Source organism: Rhincodon typus, chromosome 23 (assembly GCF_021869965.1).
Source record: "Rhincodon typus isolate 14 chromosome 23, sRhiTyp1.1, whole genome shotgun sequence".
NCBI classification, from domain to species: Eukaryota; Metazoa; Chordata; class Chondrichthyes; order Orectolobiformes; family Rhincodontidae; genus Rhincodon; species Rhincodon typus.
In genome coordinates, this window is record NC_063354.1 from 11,834,209 (window position 1) to 11,859,328 (window position 25,120).

Genomic DNA, 25,120 nt, shown 5'->3' on the forward strand with positions numbered 1-25,120 from the left:
GCTGGCCCAGTTATGCTCCTATTTTGAGTGTTTTTACACCTCATCGACCTTGTCTCCCAAACCTAATCGAATTTAATCGCTGTTGGAAGTTACTTCCTTTCTCCCCATCTAACAACCCAACAAGATTCAACCATGGGAATACACATCATTGTGTTGTACAATGTGAATCAAAACCTCTCCGCCAGTGTTCACCTTCATGAATTTCCAGAGCCTGTTCCTCCTCTTCTCAAATAGCACCAGCTCCTTATCTTCCTCCAGTGTGAAACGGTGGAGCACAGTACAGGACCATGATCCCCACGCATATATTGCAGCTCTCCATTGATTTCTCAGGTGCTGAAATACACTCTCGGACACTAGTTTGTCCTCTCCAAGTCAAGTCATGTTGTTGTATCAGCCTGAGTGTACGCATCCTTTGCTTGGGCTTGTCAGTGGAAACTTTGAACACGACTATATGCCCCTCCAGTTTGTTTTGGTGGAAGAGTTTACTTATTTGACTGCATGATTATTGGACTCCAGTGGATTGGGAATAGCTCTAATGATTGTTATTGGGCTGCAAGATACATATAATCACTCCCCAACAACCGTCGTTTTCTAAGAAGAAATGTGCAAATCTAAATTCCATTCAGAAATATTGTATCAATTTTGATTATAATCAGAATATTTATCATTTATCACCTCAAAAAATCCCATTTTTATTTCATTTACCACAAATACTGTTGTAGATATCTAGTTGATAATTCATACCCTTTAGAATATAACTTCTAAGTTGAAGTGTTAAATGGAAAATCCTGACAGAGAAACTGCTAATAATCCTGATGTGAATGCTGTTCACACAAGCAGGAAATTAACTTTGGCTTTAATTAAAGCCATTCTTTTGGATGTCTTGATAGAACCAGCCTTTCTATCATTATCTTCAATGAAGCTTAAAAACAAGAGGGTCATAAAATCCAATTAGAAATGGAAATTATTTATACAAGTTGCAGGACCAAACAGTTAATTTCAAGGTGAAGTAATTTGTTTTTATTTCTGGTGTAGACATTGCAAAGCATGGCACAATGCAATAGAGATAGTCATGCAAAATGCAGCCTTCATTAAAAGGTTTAATGTTTAATGTATCGATGTGCTTGCTGATAAAAACAGGTTAAGTTTGGGAACATACACAGATCAGATTGAAAGAATCAACAAGAGATGATAGTTTGTTGGGCCTGCATTTCAGCAGCGCAAACACGAGCTTCATCACGCAATACAGGGAACACTGAGTGGGGTATCATCTTAGTTTGGTTTTTGAAGGGAAAAATCAGCTGTAGTTTGCAATTGGTGGGAAAAATCTGAAATGGTCCTCAGCGCCTTGTGGCAGAAAACAGTTGGCATGTGTAGCTCAGGAGGCTGTGGGAAGGCAGCTTGATACCTGCCAGCAATCTGAGCAAGAAGTTCAGGCGCCCATGGTGTCAAAGTCTATCAAGAAAAAATGTGGGGGAAAAAAACCACACAGCCACAAAAAAAGGGAAGGACTCTCTTAGTATCTTACCAAGGAGCTACTGGAATACTAAGAAGAATTAAAATCAATACACAGAATCCCTACGATGTGGAATCAGGCCATTCGGCCCCTCAAGTCCACACCAACCCACCAAACAACATCCCACTTAGATCCAACCCCCTACCTCCCATGGCTAATCCACCTAGGCTGCACATCACTGGGCACTGGCCGTGCTAAATTGCCCGATCCACCTAACCTGCACATCTTTGTACCGTGGGAGGAAACTGGGGCACCCAGTGATAACTGACGCAGATAAGGGGAGAATGTGCAAACTCCACACAGTTGCCCGAGGGTGGACTCGAACCCAGATCCCTGGTGGTGTGAGGCAGCAGTGCTAACCACTGAGCCATTCTTAAAGACCTTTTGGAGTTGGTCCCAGGAAAAATGACTGCACCTTCAAAACATTCCCACGGGAAGGACAGGTGGGTGATCTTTACCACTAGCTGATATAGGTAGCTAGGCTACACTAAACACACGCACATACACATACTACACACACGAAAATATGATTTCTTGTGTAGTTCTTTTAGCTAATTGCTGGGTGTTTGCATTTCTTCTTTAATCTGTCAACAATCCCCACAGATTGATTGCAACTGTACCTTTATCTGTTTGATCTCATACTGGAGTTTCTGGATGGGATTTCCATAGATGTCATTCCCAGAAATCACTGCTTTACTTGCAACCACTTTCGCCCTTATCACTGAAGGAAAAAGGAGAGAAAAAAATGAAATGAATCATTTCCAGTAAAACAAAAAGTAGGAATGTAATTCAACAACCAGGGAGTCTGATGCAATAGTTTTCCACTTCAGTGATCAAACAGAATTTTTGAAAAGGCTTAAGGAAATAAGCTTCCCCTGAAATTAAGAAACAGCAGTTTTATAAAATATGAATGGATCCCCTGCAGCAATGTTCAGTGCAAGTCTGTTTCTAAGGACAGAAGAGTTATACCTGCGACCCATGACATATTTTAAAAAATCTGGGCCTGGATTATCATTTAGCCATTGCTATATTGGTATGAAAAAGGTATGGAGACCAGAATGCAGATGTCCTGCCCCTGAACATGGCACCCACCCTATTCACAAAGGGGTGCGGGGTAAATGGTGTGTTATAAGATCAACATCCGTCATTCAGAGGCAAGTGTACATGTTAAAATCCTGCTGCCTCAGGCTGATCTGGTTTCTCACTTATGGGTTGTTGAGAATACAATCTGTGCACTTTAGACCCGACGAGAGTTGCTGTAAAGTCTCCAGAGTTCTTTAGAGGTATAGGGTCCCCTTACGGAGAGGGCAAGAACCCGTTTTGGATAGGTCCTGGCACATCTTGAGTTAAGACGCTCTCAGAAAGATGAAGTACTCTTAGGGACTGTTAAATATAGATGTACACATGCACTCAAAATCCATAAACTCATTGGAACTGCCAAGATAACTATCAAGACAGTTCAAGACAAGTTGATCTCCTGTTTTTTAAAAACTTGATGAAATAAGTTTGCAGTATTAAAAAAAAGTGTTTGCCATTTGTCTGCTGACATAAGTCAGAGGGCTACCATTATAGGATTTGTGCTGCATAACCAGTGTTACACCCTTTCATTATCACAGTGGGGTGCCAGTCATTTCATAGCTTGACTGGCAACTCCATGAGACAGCTCCAAACCAGAGGCAGAAGCTCTCTACTGCAGGTAGCACCACTGTCTGCAATGCATGAAGGCCCAGCTCAAGACTGATGCTGGATCCCAGGACACAGGTGAACGAGAATGGAATGGGGGTCACCGACAATGTGGCAGGGCTAGGTGGAGTCAGCAGAAACAAGGGCAGCTCTCAGTGAGATCTCTCTTTGAAATTTTGTGCCCAACTTGAAGGACCCAAAGAGCCTGCAAACAAGGTAAACCCTTCCACCAAACGGCCCCAATAAAACAAATTACAAAAAGCCAGCAGTCTTCAGGAGGCATGAAAATGATGTGCAATTTCAGGAGAATACCCGAGCCACCAATAAAGCCAATTACCTGTAAGATCACTGAAATTTATGTGGATAATTAATGAGATTAATTCCCTTTCCATCATAACAGGTCACATATTCCTGCGTCAGGCCCTTTCCGCCCATAAATTTGATTGAGGAGAATTTTCCTGGCTTCTGGAATCTGATGCAAGTATTCCTGCACAATTCTGAACCCCAGCACGGGTACCATTCCTGCTTCGTGGGCTCCACAAAATCTGGCATCAGGATCCCATGCCATCCTTGTTTGCGATTAGATTCGAGGACTCGCACACTTCCATATTGACACTGGAAGACAGGCTATTGACTGACGTTTAGTACAGGTACATTAAATATATCCCCATTACATTTTAAATTCTTCCAAAATTTAAAAAATGCTGATTAAGAAAAAAAATCAAACCTCTAGACTACCCAAGAAAAGTTGTGTTCTTTTTCAACAAATGCATGAAGTGGATTGGTTGTAAATATCAGCCAACAGGCAGGATTTCTACCCACAAGCAAACATGTCCTTGAACTACATAACAGCAAATGCCTTGTAAAAACAAGGAAACAAAAAAAAGCGAAGAATTATGAGGAGAGCCGCTCTTGTAAATATCTCACTCCCAGTATGCTATTTGTTGAAGAAGATTTTCAAAATGGATTTTTAAAAATCCCTGTGTAGAGGAATATGGTTTCCAAGATAAGCAGGAAGTGAAAAAAAAGGTTCAATTTACTCAGCCTCTCATTTCCACTTGAAGGGTTCAACTTGGGAATGACCTTCAGGATTTTAAGACATATCCACGCGTATAAGGTTACGCATTGATGTGCATGGTGCATTTTCTGAGAGTTGTGGCACTGGTGAGTGCATGGACTTCTTTCGGTGGAACCGCTGCTTAGAGCTTGTGTAGCTGATACTGTTTTGAAAATTGTGTAGATGCTGCAATCATGACAGTATGCCTTCAACATGGGCACACTACAACACTGCAAACATGAAACAAGAATGCAATGCCAATAGTTCTCCACTATTCATCTATTTTCAATGAGTTCCACTTTTATTTATGCAGCCAATGTCTAATTCAGATCCAAGGAGCTAGAAAGTCCCTTTTGTGAGTAGCTAAACTGGCAGACAGAAATATCTATTAAAAAAACTCTTCCAATGACCACATCAAGTCTGAATGGAAAACAGGAGATAAGATTGTTTTTAAAAATCAACTTGTTGAGGGATATTATTACGCATCTCTATAGCAGGTGGGATGCAAACCTGGCTTTCTCCACAGGACGTAGGGACGCTACTGCTACACCACAAGAGGCTTCTTTTCTTCAGTAGCCTTCAAGTAACTCCATGGAGGCCGATATCCTGTCACCAAGTCACTCTTCATTTACACATGCACTGTACATAGGCTCTTTTGGTGTAGTCATTCTTTGTCAAAGTATTCAGGTGTTTTATGATTTACGTCTGGAGCAGGCAGGACTTGAACCCATATCTCCTGGCCCAGAGGTAGAAACAATACCACTGTGCCACAAGATCCCTGAAACGGGGAGCTTAAATAGAACAATTGCTATAGTTCTAACGGGTGAAATATTTTACACAGCACCAAAAGGATTTTCACAATTTCGTTTAGTTATTCCACAGATCACTGTTCTGCTGGTGAGCCATGACATCTTGATGCCATAAAATCTACTTGACTAAGGCTTAAGTTTTAACTAGAACATGATTGCTTTCGCTGATCAGTCACCTCTGAAACATGGCCTGCTGCTTATAGTTGTTGACATTCTTACCAGTAAGAAAACGCTTATTTGCAGTTTTCAATGCATCACGTACATTTAATCACAGTTCACAAACATTCCTAACTGGTCACACCCAAAACAGATTAATCCTTTTAATTTCAGTTTCTAATTGCTCCTGATTTATTATTTTGTTAAGTGTAGTTTTTCTTCATGCTCTTCAGATGAGTCATTTGACTTTTAAGATTTTGCTCATCAGATTATCAGATCAAATCTCTCAGTCCTGAATATACTTAATGATAAAGCATCGACAATCCACGAGGTTAGAGAATTCCACAGATTCATAGCCATCTGAGCAAAAAAAAAAAAATCCTTCTGCCTCAATCCCAAATGATCAGTTTCTTACCTTGAAACTGAGTCCCCAGTGAAACATCTATGACTATCCTCAAGCCCCTTCAAACTTTTGTAAGTTTCAACAAGATTACTTTTCATTCTTAGCAACTTCACAGAGTGCAGGTTGGATTTACTCAGAGTCTCACCATAGCATAAATGTGTCACCATATCTTAGGAACCTGTCTAGTGAATATTTGATACTTGGCCCCCAGGGCACTTAATCAGATTTGTCAGTGTCATCATCTTTCTAGAAGCCTGAGTGCCATCAACATTCACTTCTCTGTTCTGTAGTACCCTTAAATATGCCACTACATCACCATAAATGCTCGCCAGAAGGTCTTGTGATGCCGTGGTAGTGACCTGACATCTTGACTAGAAGTCCCAGATTCAAGTCCCCACCAGACCTCGAGAAGTATTGTAACATGCCTGAATACTTCCCCATTGGTTACAAAGCATGTAAATGTTGGCCAGTAGTAATGCCCACATTTGTAACAAATTACAAAAACCTGATCCAGTCCATTATACCTGCTATCCATTTTCTCCTTTATTCCCATCTGTAGTTAGCATGGATCTTCCCTGTAATAACTGTCTCTATCATTTGCTCGAGTGATGTGACCAATGTGTTGTCTTTTTCACTCTTTGGTGTTATGTACTAATTCATCCTTTCTGCAGCCAATTCTTTGGTTACCAGTCAAGTATAGCCTTCTTGAAATCCAGAGACCAAAATGGAGCACAGCACTCAAGGTGTGGTCACAGCAAAGCCTTATTCCCACTAAAGACTCTTGTTCTCGTGCACCAACACCTTTCTAATATGCCTGCCTAATTTCTTGCTGAACTAGGATGCATGCTTTCAGTGTTACTTTTACAGGTGCAGCCAAATTTCTATGAGCTTTTTAAAGTGCACTTCTTTCATCAGATTGCAGTTTTCTTTTTCTCTGCTTTCTTGAACAGCAGTGTTTGTTAACTTCCAATCCACTTGAAGCATTATAGAATGTTGCGAATTTTGGAAATTCATAATTCATTCATTAATTATTTGCTCAGCTCCCTCTTCTGGAGCCCTAGGATGTGAGGCAGCAGGTTCTGGTTTAGGTTTTTCTAACAATTTTGCCCAGCTGATATGAATAAGTTCCAGTGTCTCACTGTTATTAGTCCCTTGCTTATCCTTTATTTCTTTTACATACGTGTCTTCTATTGTGAAGGCAGGCAAAATATTTGTTCAACTCCATCGCCATTTTTCCATTTACTATGATAATTTACCTGGTCTGAGGGACCAGTGTTTATGTTAGCTACTCTCTACCTATCTTTATATACTGTAGAAACTCTTAGAATTATGCTCATATTTCATTTTTCCTTCTTAATAACTGCTTGGTCACCTGCCAGTTTCTAAAATTCTGCCAAATCTCGGCTTACTACTATTCTTCCAACATTATAAATTTTAGCCTTTAAAACTAACCTCCCGAGTAAGCCATGGATGGATACTTCCTAATAAATTTTTCACTTTTTAAAATGGAACATTTTCAATCAGTTCCTATAGTGTTTCCCAGGCTTTGCTCAAGTTTAAAATTCTTGAGCTGGACTCTGTTGCTCTCAACAAGAAACTCAATTATAATATTAGAAACTTGTTACAATTTCCCATAGAGGATTTTTTCCACTGAGATTGTGGTTTAATTCTGCCTCAATACATAATCCTGCATCAAAAATACCTTGATGCATGTTTGGTTCCACAACATAGTATCCAATAAGCTTGTGAATGTATTGTTTGAAAAGTAAAAGTTTGATGAAAACAATATTTCACTCGCAATATTGAGAGTTTAACATATCGTTCTGAAAGGTCAAGTTTGTCCAGTAATTTTCTGCTTGATAATCCAATGCACTATTTTCTGTGATAAACCAAACATTGGAAACGTACCCGGATAGATATTCATTATTGTAGCATCCGAGCAAATGTAAAGAGAAAAATCCAGAAGGGTGGTTCTCTAATGAACGACACAGGTTTTCCTTTCATTTACAACAACACTCAAGAAGCACAACGCCATCCAGGCCAAAGCGATCCACGTGATTGGCACCACATCAACAAACATTCTCCCTCTAAGACTGATGCTCAGCAGCAATAGAGTATACCATCTACAAGATGCACTGTAGAAATTAGAGGGTCCGTTAGCTCAGTTGGCTGGTTTGTGATGCAGAGTGATGCTTCAGTGTGCTTCATTTCCTGGACTGGCTGAGGTTACCATGAAGGATTCTTCTTTTCAACCTTTCCACTCATCAGAGGCATAGTGATTCTCCATTTAAACCACCACTAGTTGTCTCTCTCTCTAATGAATGTACAGACCTATGGTCTGCCTGGACTATGTCGACTTTACTTGTTTGTAAAAATTTGCCAAGCCTCTTTATACAACACCCTTCAAAACATATGATCACTTATAAGTAGAAGGACAAAGTGTGGATACATGTAACGTTGCTACCTGCAAGACTATCACCTCCCCCATCCAAGCCACACATGGGAATATATTGTTCCTTCACTGTCGTTGGAACTGAACCTCATTCCTGCCATGGAATTGTGGATCTACCTACAATAAGTGACTGCAGTGATTCAAGACTTATGGGCAACTAGGGACAAGCAATAAGCACTGGGCCAGGCAGTGACACCCCTTTCCTAGAAGCAAATCAAAAACAACTTAGATGAAGGGCTAATCTAGTGGATTGTGCTACTAGTGGCAAATTCAGGTAGTGACAAAGAAAATCAACTCCGGCCTGCTGAAAATGTATTGCACCAATATATCTAAATAAGTTGATTTCCAGTTAGCGGTCATTGATCTCAATGGCAAATTAGCAACTTTCCTAATGATAGATGCCCTTTCCAAAGCTCAGCTGTGCACATTGACTTTTCTAACAGTAACAAAGGAGCATTATTCAAAAATAAAGGATGTCCTATAAAAAGGCAACCAGAGAGCCGAAGTCCAAAGGAAAAAGTCATAATTAGAACACCAACTATTGCATGTGGAACTGGTAATTTCTCTAACACACTCTATCCTGATACCTCACAGCTGACTTAAAATTGATGGTGATGAAGCAGGATCAGAGGAGGCTTGAGTGGGAAAAAACAAAAATCTGTCATACTTGTAACCGTAGCTTTGAAGTTAATCAATTGGATTAAATAGTAACAGCAATGTCGGAAATTTGTCTGAAATTTTTCAGCTATTTCAGGCAAGGCAAGAATCCATTTCTTTCAACTGGACTTTGCTACCAACAGCTTAAGACATTTCAGACTTTAAGTGTTGCTGCCTATCATTCCAGTCTGGAATTTTCATCATCGATGAAGTATTGCATTTTTGGAGCATTAAATGAACAGTATGACGTGTGTTCACTTTTATTGAATATAAATGTACATTTTTCAATGCTATTCTGGCAGAAAGTGACACTTGGGAAGGCATTTTTCAAATTTTTTCCCACTATTTCCTCCTTACCCCACCCCCAAAAAGGAACAAACATTATGAATCATTTTTTCAGAATAACAGATTTGTTAAGTACGTGTTTCTGGGCAGCACTCCATGTAGCAGGATGGAGGGAACAAGATCAGGCTGCTGATATACTGTACACATACCCACGGGGTTTCCCTCAACCTTGCTGTTGGGCAGAACCTGAATTTTCCATTACAGCTTTTGGACAAGATCCAGAAACTGCTTACTTTGTCCAAAACATCTAAAAGCTAGAAAAAAGTTGGTTCTTAAATTCTGCCCATTATGAAGTTAACCTGGGTGATATCCTGTAATATCATCAAGTACAAACATGAGAAGCTAAATGCAAGTCAAACTGAGTTTCAATGCCTCATGATATTTAGTTTACTTAACCGATGTTGTTATCTTTGATTGAATGTCGCAGTAAGACATAATTTGAAGATATCACAGCTTGTAGGGGCTAGAAGTTGAAGGCTGAACACATTTTAAAAATTCTGGTTATAACCAGGGATGCATCAAATGATTCAATAAGGTACATATTGCAGGAGAAATGATTCAGTGACTCATGGATTGACCAAATGGACTACTTCAGATTTTTACAGGAAAGGTATCCCTCAAAACATTTATATGTTCAATTGAATTAAAAATGATCTGACACCTTCCATTTTCAAAAAGCAATGCAGGATAACTACGTGCAGTTGACAATTAATGATTTGAAATATTAGAGAGTGAACATAAATGTTACAAGCTGTAAAAATGGCAGAAGCAACACTAAACAATGGGTTGGATTTTAATCAAAACCACCTGAACTAATCAGTACAGTAGCAGCCTATTAGGACACCAAGTATATTCCACAGGCCAACATCTTCTGTTGCCGCTAGCTTCAAAAGACATTAAATGTTGAGTGGCTCACATCTGCCTGCTTCAAACAGTAGGTTCTTTAGGCATGCAGAAATCAGGGGTTTTCTAATAATCAGGCTGTGTCTGGTACAGTTCTATCCTAAAACGCCATTCTGAGTGGTTAAATTGCCAACAAGAGTGGGAGTATTCCTCTGGGTTGCACAATAATTACTTGTGCCCTCTTGTATTGCCAAATCCTAGAAGGTTTCTGGTGACTGCCTCTCAGTTGGATTCTCAGGGAGAGCAAGCATTCCAGTAATAGCAACTCAGTAAAAGTAAAGTTGCCGTAGTCCTAGTGGACCACAGGGCTATTCTCTCATTGGAGAGAAATGACTGGTGGTTGCTTAACCTGAGGATCACACCCTCAGTTGAGGGAAGAGGCTGAGGAGAGTCCCTCATGATAATCTCTGTTGGCACAGGAACTGAACCTATGCTGTTGGCATCACTCTACATTGCAAACCTGTCATTCAGCCAAATGAGCTAACTGACCTCCTCATCGGAGCCATTGGTAACATGAGGTCACAGGCCATCTCATGGAAGGGCCCAGTCACCCCTCCACAACCACACAGTCTTCAAGTCATAGCTTCAACTCAGTGTTGCCATATTTGTGGAGTCTTCAGAGGGCACCCTGACCTTGACCCACAAACATCAGCAATTCTCACCTCTTCTGGTGTGCTGCTGGCCAGCTACATCCTCAGGAGCTCCAACTGCCCTCCTGTCTGTGCAGCCTGCTCACTGTCCCTGGTTAAATCAGCCATTTCCAGGCAGATCAAGCAGGTGGGTGGGCACTAGTCACTTTTGGAGTTCTAATCTGCAAATGGTCCCACGACCAACATTCTTTGAAGCAATCCAGTTTAATGAAAATGGAATTGTGTTAATTACTGGAGTGGTTATTTAAAATTTGAAAGATAGAACATTTTTTGATCTTTCCACTTCTATTATTTACAAATATCCCCATAGTTCAATAAGAAATCCTGAGACTGATTTAATGGAAGTCATTTTAAGCATCCAATTTATTGAGTTGTTAAAATCCCATCATTCCTTCTCACGAAGGAACCGCTGATGAATTCTCATTATCAGAGATGATGTGACAATGACATGAGCACAAATAACCCCCAGTTTTGAAAGTTATATTTCTGCTTGAGTTTTTTTTCCTATTAATATTTCCCCTGTGCCAAACCTGGCTTCACTCATTCCCTCCTCTGACCATGATGTGACAGGTCACTGATGCAAAACATATCACTCCACCTGATTGCCCCATGAGTCAGAGCTGCTAATAAGCCCCTCTGCATTCTGTTTTAGAGGTGTTCTCAATTAGGTGACAATTTAAAATCTTCATAAAGTGCATCTAATAATTTTGATAGAAGGAAGAAAGTAAAAATGCTCTTCAATCAACACTGCATAAATTTACTTCTGATCAAACAGGAACAATTAAGTTGTCTCTGTTGCTTTGTGACAGAAATCCAATTTACTAAAGTGGTTACTGGATAAAGTTGCCATGGAGAGGCAGCGTGTCACTGTGCACATTGCTCAGACATGGTTCTAACATTTCTGTGTGGGTTAATCATTGCAGTCTACAAAATAACTGCAGGTTACTGTGAACACAACAGGATCTATCCCTGTTCACCAAATGAAGTGTAATGTAACAGCAAGATTCTGGTCAAGATGAAACTTTTGGTTAGTATTACTCTTTTTCTTAAAGAGTACCTAAACGTACACTTGAAATTTTTCAGTACTTAGTCAACACAAAATATAGAAATCCTACTAAGATGTCAGAAGTAATCACATCTTAAACCGTACAATGCTGTATGTATTTTCTGGAAGAAAATGCAATTAATTGCAGACAGATGAACCCTATAGGTTACATAGAATATGTTGTGTCATTAGAAAATTAAATAGCAGCTCTTTTAGATAACTACAAGAAAAGCTTTCAAGTGGAGTACTGTTTCACTTCTGTCAAAATGTTTCTAAAAATTTTGAATTTTATATCTATCCTTAATTTAAAGTAAACATACAGCATGTCAACATAGATTTAAATCTATTTATAAATCAAATTGCATGGAGAAATCTAAAGCAGCACATGATGCTCATAAAATTACCAAGCAGTGTTCACTATGCATTGTAAGTGACATGAATAATACATCTGAACCAGCAACAGATCTGACTATTACCTTAATGGAGCAATTTTAGGGGGGAATGCAATGGCCTTGTGGTATTATCGCTGGACTGTTAATCCAGAGATCCAGATAATATTTTGAGGACCCAGGTTCGAATGCCGCCATGGCAGATGTTGGAATTTGACTTCAATAAATATCTAGAATTCAGAGTCTAATGATGACCGTGCATCCATTGTTGATTGTTGGAAAACCCACCTGGTTCACTAACGTCCTTTAATGAAGGAAACTGACATCCTTACCTGGTTTGGCCTACACATGACTCCAGACCCACAGCAATGTGGTGATTCTTATATGCCCTCTGGGCAATTAGGGACAGGCAATAAATGCTGCCTAGCCAACAATGCCCTCATCCAGTGAATGAATAAAGGAAAAAAAAAGAAGCAGAACGCTTACTCAAAACATTAACTTGTGTAGTGATTGGAACAAGGTCAGCCAGGTGGATCTCAGAATAGGAGTTCCCTGATTGTTAACCTGTCCAACCAGGGAGCTCTGGCTGACAGATACAAACAGGAGTGTCAGAGGTTCTGTTCATTCTGAGAGCTGGCTCGAAGGAAGCCAGACCAGTGTCAAACACTATGCACGTGTAAATAAAGGGTGACTTGGTAACAGGATACTGGCCTCTGTGGAAGTTATTTCAATGGTGATGAGGAAAAAAAACGCTCCTGAAGAAGTTTGCTCTCAACAGTCGTCTTTAAGTTGGGTTAAGCATTTCTGGCATCAAGTTGTTACTTTGAAAGCTTGACTCATTTGGTCCCGCTGTTGAAGACTGGGCCCTGTATACGGAAAGAATGCAATTTTTTTGTGCAAAGGACATTGGGCAGACGAAAAGCAACAAGTAATACTCCTGATAGGGTGTAGACCCGTAGCTTTTTTGGTTATTGGGAGCCTAACGTTTCCTGAGGCACTAGATGCTAAAATCTTTCAAGAGTTGATGGACTTAGTTAAGAAATATTATAACCCCAAGCCTCCTCTCATTCTGGGATGCTATCTGTTTTACTCAGCAGTTCAAGAACCAGGGAAATCCATGTTGGGATTTTTGCTGAGGTTAAGATGATTGGTAGAGGCATGTGACTTTGGTTTAACCCTTAATTAGATGCTGAGCAACCACTTGGTACATGGGATTAATGATGTAACCACGCAAGAGCGCCTACTAGCTGAAGTACAACTGGACTTCAAACAGGCACTACAACCGGCTTTATCATGAGAAAATGCAGCATAAAAGTTATAGGGTATTCCAAAAGAACTGCACACCCCTGCCAGGCCAACTGAGCTCGGAGGACACCACTTGAGTGAAGGCAATTGTATAGCCTCGCTCAGGACTTGGCCTGAACAGAGGGACTCTAGGTCAGCTCACAGCAAAACCCCAAAACAAAGCCAAGCCTCAGCCAGATGGTTAACATTTTCTGCAGGATCTGGACTGGCAAGCCATTGTAGTTGCTGCCGGTATGCAGACTCGAGACATCAAAAGAATCTCATTAGATCTAAATTGAGTAAGAGAACTCAGGCCAGTATGCAGGAGAGTGCACATCCTGAAAGGTCCACCTACATCTGGCTTGGAACAGTTAAATTGCTTAGCAACATCTAAATCAGAACCAAATCAAAATAAGCATCTGGTTAAATGGTCACCTGGTTCTAATGGAGGTTGAAACTGGCACGGCTGTATCAGTGATTATCTTATGGACTCCAACCCTTACGTTTGCTCAAGACCTCAGCTAGACTGAGAAGCTATACCAGGAAACCTACAGTTTAAGGATACAACTTCAGTCCGGTCTCGAATGAGATTCTGGGAGGGTCCCATTAGATCGGAAGATAACAAATTTAACTTCTTGATTCAAAAAGGTAGAGACACAGAAAGCAAAATCTCCTCAGTTACCTTAACAGTTGTCATTTGGAAAAATGTTACAAGATAATAGTAAAGACATAAATAGTAAGTTTGAGCACTCTATTCAATGAGCTTGATGAAGTAACATGTTGAGAAGGGAAATGGATGCCTAAACTGCATTTAGACCTTCAGAGGCATTTGATAAAGTGCTTTGTAGTGATTGTAAGGAGGTCAGCCAGGTGGCCCTCACAGAATATAATCTCCTTGATCAGGGCTGTTAACCTGGTCCAATCTGGGAGCCCTGGCTGACAGATATAAACAGGAGTGTCAGAGGTTCTGTTCACTCAGAGCTGGCTCTGAGGAAGCCAGACCAGTGTCAAATACAACCCACATGTAAATAAAAGGGTGGTTTGGTGACAGGATACCAGCCTCTGTAGAGTTATTTCATGGAGGGCCATTTCAAAGGTAGTGCCAATCCAAATTAAAATAGTTGGCTTTATTTTAGAGAAATTCTACATTGGTATAACTTTTCCAGGTTTGAAAAAAGTTTTATAATCTGTATGTTACAATGTTGTGGCATGGATAGAGAATAATTGTAGCTCAGTGCAAACTCTTTTCTGCAGCGTGCTTCAGTTGACTCCTTTATGGACTAATGAAAGGGTGGGTGGATGGGGGCTCCCAATCCTGCTGGACAATTAGTGAATGTGCAACAGAATCTCTAGCAACCTAAATGGGTCAGCATTTCGTGTTTGAATGATGAGGGACCTCCAGAGTCCCTGCTGATCTCATGCTGATGAGTTGTCTTAATCACTAGAAGTCTTGTGGTAATTAGTTATCGGAGTTCCTGTTGGTCTACTATTAATATGCGTCTATCCCAGTGCTGTGACGGTGAGATAAGATCCAAATCCCTAGTGGTGAATTAGCATTTGAAGCACTGATTTTGTACAGGAATTCAACGTACAATCTTCTCAGGTATAGAGGAAGTGAATATTTGAGGTTCCAGACAATTTGGTGAGTGAATACTTTTATCCCTGGTAGAAGAATAAAGACTTGTTTCACTAAAATATCTAAAAGGTAACTAAGTGGGCAACCAGAATCCCTGAAAAGCATTTCACACTTAATGACCCTGAATGAGATAAACTTTCAAGCCTAAATAATTGAGCACATCCATAGTATTCAACTGTGGACAAATTTTGCATCAAGTACATACCGAACGACTATAATTCCATTCAGATTACAACAATTTCATTAGTTTTGCACTTCATTAGCCTTTGCCTGGCTGAAATCCATATAAAGATACAATTACATTAATTTTGTGACTGTGCAATTATTTTTGCTCTAAAACCATTTGAATAGTTCAAAGTAGTCATTCTCTTGACCATAAATCCTAAGTAAATGGAACAGAGCAGATTCAGTTTAGTTTGCAATATAGCAGCTGAGTGGTATCTTGGCATTTGTAAACAGAGATACATACAAAATGGGTTTCCAATTGTGAGCACACAAGAAGCATAACCAGATCTTTTAAAAACAAACTGATCAATCCTGCTGACCAACAAATATACAAATTCCATTTATAATCATTTTAATGATATTATTTAGGACAATCAGCCATTTCAAAGATTCAATTGCATTCAATTCCCAGTCTGGCTGAGGTTACCTTAAAGGATTCTCCTTCTCAACCTCTCCCCTTGCCTGAGGCGTGGTGACCCTCAAGTTAAACCACTACCTGTCATCTCCCTCTGAAAGAGCATCCCTGAGATTGTGGCAACATTGCCTTTTATCTTTAGATCCGAGAAATCGATCAAAACAAATAGTGCATTAAAATCCAAAATGTGTTTTTTGCAGTAGGTGCATCTTGGTGGCTAAAGCTATCCATGCTCAAAGTTTCACAAACCTCCAATGGAAAAGATTAATTCCGGAAATAGCTGAGAATTTAAGAATGAATATCTTAAAATCTTTCAATTTTTGTGAACAACTGACTATGTTATTCAACACGTCATGTATCTAATATGATCTTAAATTGCTCAATGCCAGGACTAAAATGTATCCTGTGGGAAATCAATTTTTTTAATGCAAGTGGCTTTCAGTTAGTTAGAAATAATTCCATGTGAAAAGGATAAGTTAGGTTGACATAGTCCCGGCCTTCACGAAGAATGCTTTGAACCTAATCTAGAAAGTGCTCAAGTGTAGCTGATAGCGATACTCTGATTTCTTTCTAAGGGGGTCAGTTAGCTGAGTTGGCCGGATGGGTGGTTTGTGATGCCAACAGTGTGGGTTCAATTCCCGCACTGGCTGAGATCCATAAAGGGCCTGTCTTCTCATCATTGCCCTTCACCGGACGCTTGGCAATGCTCGGGGGAAACTCACCAACGCTCATCTCTAATGATGACAGTGCAGACCTATAGTCTTCCGGAATTTTGAAACCCCTATATTAGGGTGGCACAGTGGTTAGCACCGCTGCCCCACAGTGCTAGGGATCCGGTTTGATCCCAGGCTTGGATGACTGTGGAAGTTGCATGTTCTTCCCTTGTCTGTGTGGCTTTCTGCCAGATGATCTGGTTTCCTCCCACATTCTAAAGATGTGCAGGTCATGTGGATTGACCGTAGGAAATTGCCCCATATAGTGTCCAGAGTGGAATAGCTATGGTAAATGTAGGGTTCAGGAATAGGTTAAGAGGCTGGGCTGGGTTTGGGTGGGTTGCTCTTTGTGCAGACTGGATGGGCTGAATGGCCTCTTTCCACACTGTAGAGATTCTACAATTCTACGTGGAGGTAGACAATGTATCCACTCAGCATATTCTAGAGATTAACCAAAAAAGTTGAGCTGAAGGCATGAGCTGCGAGCAACAATTTAACTACAGCCATTTTTTGATGTAACAGTTTGTTATCTGCATCTAGCCACCTTGCCACCCAGAGACTGAGCTGACAGTTAACATTTATGGACTTGTTTATTTTCATTCACATTGCTAACCCCTACCTCCTGTGACCTCTTTCCCAAATTAATTCTGTGTTTACAGCTAATAAATTACCACAGCAATTAGACTAGGAAAAGCAAAAAATTTCATTTGATGAAACAATTAATATGCAATTTCGAAAATCCTAAATTCTATAAGTATAGATTTTGACCAGATTTTTCCAATTTTATAATGTCAATGAGTCTGTAGCCTGTAGAAAAAACGTTCATGCACCGACTATTATTTTGCAGATGCTTCAAATTTTCGGGCTTTCAATATTTATGACATACGTCCCCTCCTATTATCTGCCTGTATTTAGGATGATTTTGTAGTCTGTAGGAACATAAATTATTAGCTATATTTATGGGGACAGGGGTGTCTTGGCTGTCTTGCAGGATTATGCTGGATTTGCCTATAAATTGTCAAGGCAGCAAAAGTCAGTTGAAACACTGCAGCTGACCCACAGTATGTCAATTCCCACCAGTTCTTCATTCTCACATTGACTAAAATTGCTCCTTTGCTCTCTACCAAAAATATTTTGCTTGATAACTACAGAATAACCAAATACATCACTGACAATAATGACATAGAACAAAGTATAAATTTTAGAGATCAAGGTTTATTTACTACAATAAGTTTTTTCTTTGTAGGGACAATTCTTTCATGGATCAACTCTTCTCTGTTCACTGCACTATTGAAGAATAAACATGGGCTAAAGTGCAGATTGGCCTGACCCCTCTAAGCCCCAGGTTCAGACCTCCACAAGTACCATTCTGCCTTAGATATTTTCTCATCAACCTGTTCGGAGATGGCCCTTTGCCTTATTAGGCATTAACACTATTAGCCCACATATTTGAATTAATGTTTGTTGTTCAGTGTTTGAGATTGCATTATAGATATTTACGAAAGAATCTCATTACTCTTAACTGACAAGTTTTGGTACAATTAGCTCTGTTGTTGAGAATTTATCCAACACGCTATTCCTGTGTTCAGCAGCTCAGTTCGAAAGTTTCACTTCAAAACATCAGAATTACATAAAAAGGACTGTACTTGTTCCATGCACATTTATGGAGTAAAATGGCTGAAAGTAATACCATATTCAAAATGTTTTCACTAAATATCCAGAATCTGAAGAACAATTTGATTGAAGTAAGGTACACCGAGTGCCCAAGGGGCAGAAAAAAAAACTAATAGTTTGTTTTGGATTAAAAAATTTCAGTACTGGGACCATAATAAAAGGCTTTAAGTAATTTCCAAAACAATGAACAAAGAATCATTGTTATTGTCATTTGGGCAAGGGAAAGGAAAGGATGTGGATAAGTAGTATATCTTCTCCTTGAGCAGTCCCTCAGGATCAAGGATGACTGTACTGTAATTGTAAGTTATTGTGTTACACACAAGCCACAAATTAATCATTTTTGCAATGCAGCTAACATTCTGGTAATTTCTACGAAGTCGACAAATTAACATCAGCTGAAAACTGTGAGCCAACTTCAGAATATTTCATTTTATGGCAGAAAAAAAAGACAAACTTTAATGCGCTACAAATGATGAGAACTAAGTGTTATGGGTTTATTTTGCTTATCACCGTAGTTCCTAATATTCAGCCTGCTGGTAGGAAAATTATAAAAGTTAGAGTGCCAAGCTAAGGGTTAATTACCCAGGGATCAATTTGGCTGTTACACCCCCAGGAGTCAGGGTCCAAGTTATAATCCATTCTTTACTACTTCCTTTGGCAATAACTTTACAAGAATGAAGTCATAACAAATAACACATGTTACTATGTCACTTTGAATGCACCTATGCATGGAAATATCCTTTTCCCTTCCATTCTAAAGCTGACATCAGATGTTTGGTATTTTGTGATAATTCACATTTAATTTCAGTTGGTGGCTGAGAATTTATACATTTATGATTTTTTCTTTAAATCTCTTTTGAAAGCCAAGCAATGTGCAGCATGATTAAATCACTCCTTCTGAACCTCTACAAAGAAATATAGAGCTTTGAATTAATAAGATTTAGATATCAGTGAAGATGGTATTCTTTTCGCAATTGCCATCTGGTTGCTGATCAGTCACAGAGAATGCTTAGCCTTTAGGCTTATATCCAAATACTACCACAAAAATGTAAGTTAAAACAATCCTATGAAATCATTTGCTAAATCATGCCAGAGTAAAGCTAACAATGTTCCCGGTTGACTCCAAGATTGGAGAGCATTCTTGTGTAAATTAACAAATATTTAGACCTTGAGGAAGAATGCAGAATTGGCAGAACGGGAGTTCTAAAAGTCATTTAAAAAAAAAATCTGCACTACACCCACAGTGGAGACAGTTATTTTCAAATAATGATTAGGTTGGTTCAGCTTCCTTGAGTTTAGAGTATATTGGACATACACAAATCCTAGCTCATTGAAATGTTCCAATTGTATCCCTGCAAAAATGCAAATGTGGTTAAGTGGATGAGCTGACAATAGAATTACAAAAGGCTTTATCCCTTTTCAATCAGCCTGTCTCCCAGCTACTCTCTCCCACAAGGTGTAGAGCTGGATGAACACAGCAGGCCAAGCAGCATCATAGAAGCAGGAAGGCTGACGCTTTGGGCCTAGCAGCAAAACAGATCACGCCACAGGTTTCTCCATGACACTGTCATTGCTAATCCATCATCATCACACTACAAGAGGTGCAATTTCAAATAACATCAGCCAAATTTTGTCAGTCTTTCCTAACTACAAGATGTGCCACAGCAGTGTTAGTTTGGCAGCCCTGATGAAAACTAAAATCTTTCAACTACTTTGTTTTCAATCTAATCAATCTTCTTTGATGCAAATAACAGAAACAGCACAGTTTGCTAATTTGCAATAAAATCCAAGGAAAAATAAAATCAAATTTCATTTAGAAAGGATAACGAAATGCCATCCATTAAAAGATGCTCAGTTCTGTTGTCGTACAACTGCTTTTGAAATATTATTTGTTTTGCGGATTGCCTGATATCAAGATTCAGCAAACATCCAATATCTACAAAACCGAAATACTGCCAAATAAATAAACAAATAAAGTATCACAGAACATGATGGAAACACTCATCAGGTCGGGCAGCATCTGTGGAGAGGGATGCACCATCAAAAGAATTCTATCTGTATGCATCACGGCGTGGTTTGGCAACTGCTCTTCCCAAGATCACAAGAAACTACAGAGTCATGAAGACAGCCCAGTCTGTCACACAAACCAGCTTTCCATCCATTGACTCCATCTACACTTCCCGCTACCTCGGGAATGCAACCAACCTAATCAAAGACCCCTCCCAGACCAGTTACACTCTTCCACTCGGTCAGGCAGAGGATGTAAACGTTTGTATACACAGACAAATAGATTCAAGAACAGCTTCTTCCTGTTGTTATCAGACTTCTGAATGGACCTCTCAAATTTTAAATTTAATGTTGATCTCGCTCTCTGTGCGCCTTCTCCACAGCTGTAACATTGCATTCCTCACTCTGTTCTATTACGCTAATGCGCTTTGTATGTTATGATCTGCCTGTATCGCATGCAAAATAAAAAACTTTTCATTGTACCTAGGTACACGTGACAATAATAAATCAAAATCAAAGAAACAGTTAAAATTGCAGGTCTGGGACTTTCCATCAGAATTGATGAAAGTTAAAAATGCAATGGGTTTTGAACAAGTGAGAAAGTGGAAGCTGGTAAAGAACAAAAGGAAAATATCTCTGATGGGGAGGAGGGCGACAAACATATGATTTTAAAAAAGTTCCAGTGCATAGGGAGCTGAAATCAGACAAGTAAAGAAACAAGAGATGAGTCCAGAGGTGTGAATGGCAGTCATCTGAATATACACAATTAATATAAAAAGCAAAAGGAGAAATAAACCTGCAAAGGTAAAAAAGCAAAGTTGAAGCGGAGGTGTGATAAATGCAATAGGGTCCTTCCAGGAGCTGGTGTGAGGAAGTGTAGTCAAGGTTGCTGTGGAGGTCCTTAGGCTTGAAAAGACAGGTTGATAACTTTTTGGCAAAACATCAAGGAAGGGATGGGAAGAGTTAGAGATGAACCATGTGAACTTAAAAGAAGGGTGGTATTTGGAAGCAAAGTCAATAAAATTTTCCAGTTCAGGATGACAGCAGGAAGTGACACAGATACAATGTGTCAGATACACGGTCATCAATGTATCAGGTAAAAGAATGGTAGTGAATGACAGGGCCCAGAGTAGGATTGGAACAAGGAATGTTCCATGTATCCAACAAGAAGGCTGGCATAAATAGGAACTATGTGGGTACCCATAGCAACACTTATTTGGAGGCACTCATAACTGAACATAGCAAAAAACACTATGCTTGAAAGATCAAAATTACTGGCTGAGCACGTGTTTAAAGAAGCTGTATGCCTCAGGGTAGTTGTGTCGGTGTTGTAACAGCAAGAATAATTAATGTGGAAAATTATATGCAGGCAAGAATTCTATTTCTTTGAAAATAAAAGTAAATGTATTTGTGTACATGATATTCTGGAAGATTCTAAGCTGTAACAGAACAGAAAAAGAAATTGGAATTTTCTGCTTCATGTTTAATGAACTATTTGACCTAAAGCCTTTAAACCTGCTGATATGCCTTCTGCAATGTGGGTGTGATAAAAGCATCAAATAGACTGAAAGCTACAAAAGCGATCAGCAACTCTCTGAAAACCACAGGTAAAAACCTGCTGCAGTTCAGCTGCTGCTGGGAACCCTGCTGAGACTGGATGCTTTCATGCTATGATAAAGCAAGAGACAAGTGCACTTTGCACAAAATGAGAAATATTACATGCTATGAATTAACTCAACCACACCTAGTCCAGAGGCCCCAAATCTGTGCAAGCACAAGAAACTTTACAGAACCACTACTGAATGATTTCATACTAAACAATCCAACTAAACATGAACAAATCCGATCAATATTATCAACATTGACCACAGAAAATAGGAATAATGCTATTCAGACTTGTAGCCCATGACTCTTGCTTGAAAATGATTATGCACTTTGGAAGGGCAATTAAGGATGGACAGCAGCCTGTGAAAACAAAAAAGGTATTTTCAGTACAAAGAACAAAGAGCAAAGAAAATTACAGCACAGGAACAGGCCCTTCGGCCCTCCAAGCCTGCGTCGATCCAGATCCTCTATCTAAACCTCTCGCCTATTTTCCAAGGATCTGTATCCCTCTGCTCCCTGCCCATTCATGTATCTGTCTAGATACATCTTAAATGACACTACTGTGCCCGCCTCTACCACTTCCGCTGGCAACGCGTTCCAGGCACCCACCACCCTCTGCGTAAAGAACATTCCATGCATATCTCCCTTAAACTTTTCCCCTCTCACCTTGAAATCGTGACCCCTAGTAATTGAGTCCCTCACTCTGGGAAAAAGCTTCTTGCTATCCACCCTGTCTATATCTCTCATGATTTTGTAGACCTCAATCAGGTCCCCCCTCAACCTCCGTCTTTCTAATGTAAATAATCCTAATCTACTCAACCTCTCTTCATAGCTAGCACCTCCATACCAGGCAACATCCTGGTGAACCTCCTCTGCACCCTCTCCAAAGCATCCACATCCTTTTGGTAATGTGGCGACCAGAACTGTACGCAGTATTCCAAATGTGGTCGAACCAAAGTCCTATACAACTGTGACATGACCTGCCAACTCTTGTACTCAATACCCTGTCCGATGAATGAAAGCATGCCGTATGCCTTCTTGACCACTGTATCCACCTGCGTTGCCACCTTTAGGGTACAATGGACCTGAACACCCAGATCTCTCTGTGCATCAATTTTCCCCAGGACTTTTCCATTTACTGTATAGTTCGCTCTTGAATTGGATCTTCCAAAATGCATCACCTCGCATTTGCCTGGATTGAACTCCATCTGCCATTTCTCTGCCCAACTCTCCAATCTATCTGTATTCTGCTGCATTCTCCGATAGTCCCTTTCACTATCTGCTACTCCACCAATCATAGTGACATCTGCAAACTTGCTAATCAGATCATCCATACCTTCCTCCAGATCATTTATGTATATCACAAACAACAGTGGTCCCAACACGGATCCCTGTGGAACACCACTGGTCACAGTTCTCCATTTTGAGAAAAATCCATAAATAATTGATGAGGATGTGCACATTCAACAGGTGAAAAACAAATATCAAACAATTTCATGCCAGCGCTTTCTGCGCCTATTCATTCACAATTCTGCCATCTCACCCTGGCAATGTTTTAATTTCCTAACACACATACTACGGAAGAAAAGCAAAATTGGGTAACCGGGCACATGCCAGTTATCGATTAGCAATTGGTGTTCTCAGCCTGTACTGAAGATGAATATTCTGGCATAGGTTTAAATAGAACATGTTCCAAGGGAATTTATTCCCTCATTTTCCTCTCTTGCAAGCGTTTCATCAGACTATATTCATCCCCACATAGCACTTGGCCACACACATCAACATGTGGTGCATTAATGAAACTATTACAACAGAGTACATTTGGTTCTCTGGTGGCTAGTCTGCTACCTGAATTCCTTCAACCAATTATGACCAATTATGTGGCGTGATAGCACTAATCAGATTTGCTAACTGGTTTAAAATCCAACACTGCTTAAATCTCACCATTTCTTACGAGGGTTGGAGAAAACACATTCAGCAAACATCAACGTGCAATTTTTTTTGGCATTTACATTCCACAGATGATGAATTCGTTTTTGTCTGGAGTTCCAAAATTCTTCAAGCTTCAAGTGGTTTAACACATGTTAATATTCAAAAATCTTTGTTGAAGGCAAATGGGAATATTTCCATAGGTTCATCTTTCAACTACATTATGGTTAGAATACCGTGACCAGCAAAATCCATTCTAGCTCCAGTTATAAAACTGCAGTATTAGGTGCCTTGCATTTCTCCTGAAAGGCTCTTAAGCGAATGATTTTTCTCAACTCACTCAGTGAAATGGAAATCTTGAGACCCTCAATGAAAATAAAGCCTTGATGTTTACAAACCAGTCAGCAAGTTGAAAAAAAAGGAGTTATCTAAATGATTAGCTCAGGCACATATGAGCAGCCCCAACCAGGGCTGGCATTGTTGAGGTGCCTTTGTGCCTTTTCTCTGACTTTGATTGAATGCTGTAGCCTGTATGAACCTAGGAATATGACACTTGTTGTGATTACTTTCTTTATTCTGTATAATTCAAAGGTTTAGCCCTGCACTGCGGTGATGGACCTGAAATCTATCAGGTTAGAAATTAAAGTAGCTGAGTTTTCATTCAAAATAGCTAAGAAACATTCAGTTTTTAATGGTACAAAAAAAAAAGGAGGCAGAGCAGGATGGAGACCAGCACTAAGGGTCCCCATGGAAAATGAGGTAGAAGGTGATTCGAGCTCACAGGCACAGGAGTTGGTTATTCAGCTCATCAAGCCTGGTCTTCATTTATTATGTTCATGGATGATTGGATGCCTCAATGCTTTTTATTCACATTATCTCCATAATCCATTACACTTTGCCTTTGCGTATTTTTATATATGATTTTCAGAGTTTCCATCACTGTCTAGAATAGAGAATTTCAAAGATTTACCACCCACTGAGTAAAATAATAACTCCTAGTCTCAGCCTTAAATGCATCTCCCTTATTTTTAAATGGTGCTCCCTTATTGTAGCCTCACCAACCAGGGTAAACATCTCAACTGCATCTACCCTGTCTATTCCTTTCCGCACTTTATAGGTTTCAATGAGATCACCTCTCATTCTTTAAATCTCTAGAGAATACACGCCCAGGTTTCCCAATCTCTCTTCAGGGGACAGTGGCACCATCTCACGATGAAGTCTGGTGAACTGTCATTGCACTCCCTCTATGACAATAATATCTTTCCTCAGAGAAGGGGATGAAAACTGCACACAGTACACCAAATACAGTCTAACCAAGCTCCCACAGAACTGTACGAAGACCTCACTACTCCTGTACTCAAATCCACTTGTGACAAAGACTAACAATCCATTAGCCTTCCTAATAGCTTGCTGGACCTTCATGTTTGCCTGCAGTCCTTTTGGACATCTACACTTTCTGATCTTTCTCCATTTAAGAAATATTCTGTTCATCTGTTCTGCCTACTGAAGTAGATAAACTCATGTCATATGTCATATGTCATATGTCATATGTCATATGTCATATGTC

The 25,120-nt window shown here is 39.8% G+C and overlaps 1 protein-coding gene across 1 annotated transcript in view; it reads right to left on the bottom strand.

Annotated features, from left to right (window-relative positions):
• timp2a (TIMP metallopeptidase inhibitor 2a) overlaps positions 1–25,120 on the bottom strand; it is a 71,308-nt gene that overhangs the window by 16,940 nt on the left and 29,248 nt on the right. Inside the window, exon 2 of the mRNA XM_020530765.2 lies at positions 2,137–2,237. Within this exon, the coding sequence (XP_020386354.2) occupies positions 2,137–2,237 (101 nt within the window). The remainder of the gene's footprint in view (positions 1–2,136; positions 2,238–25,120) is intronic.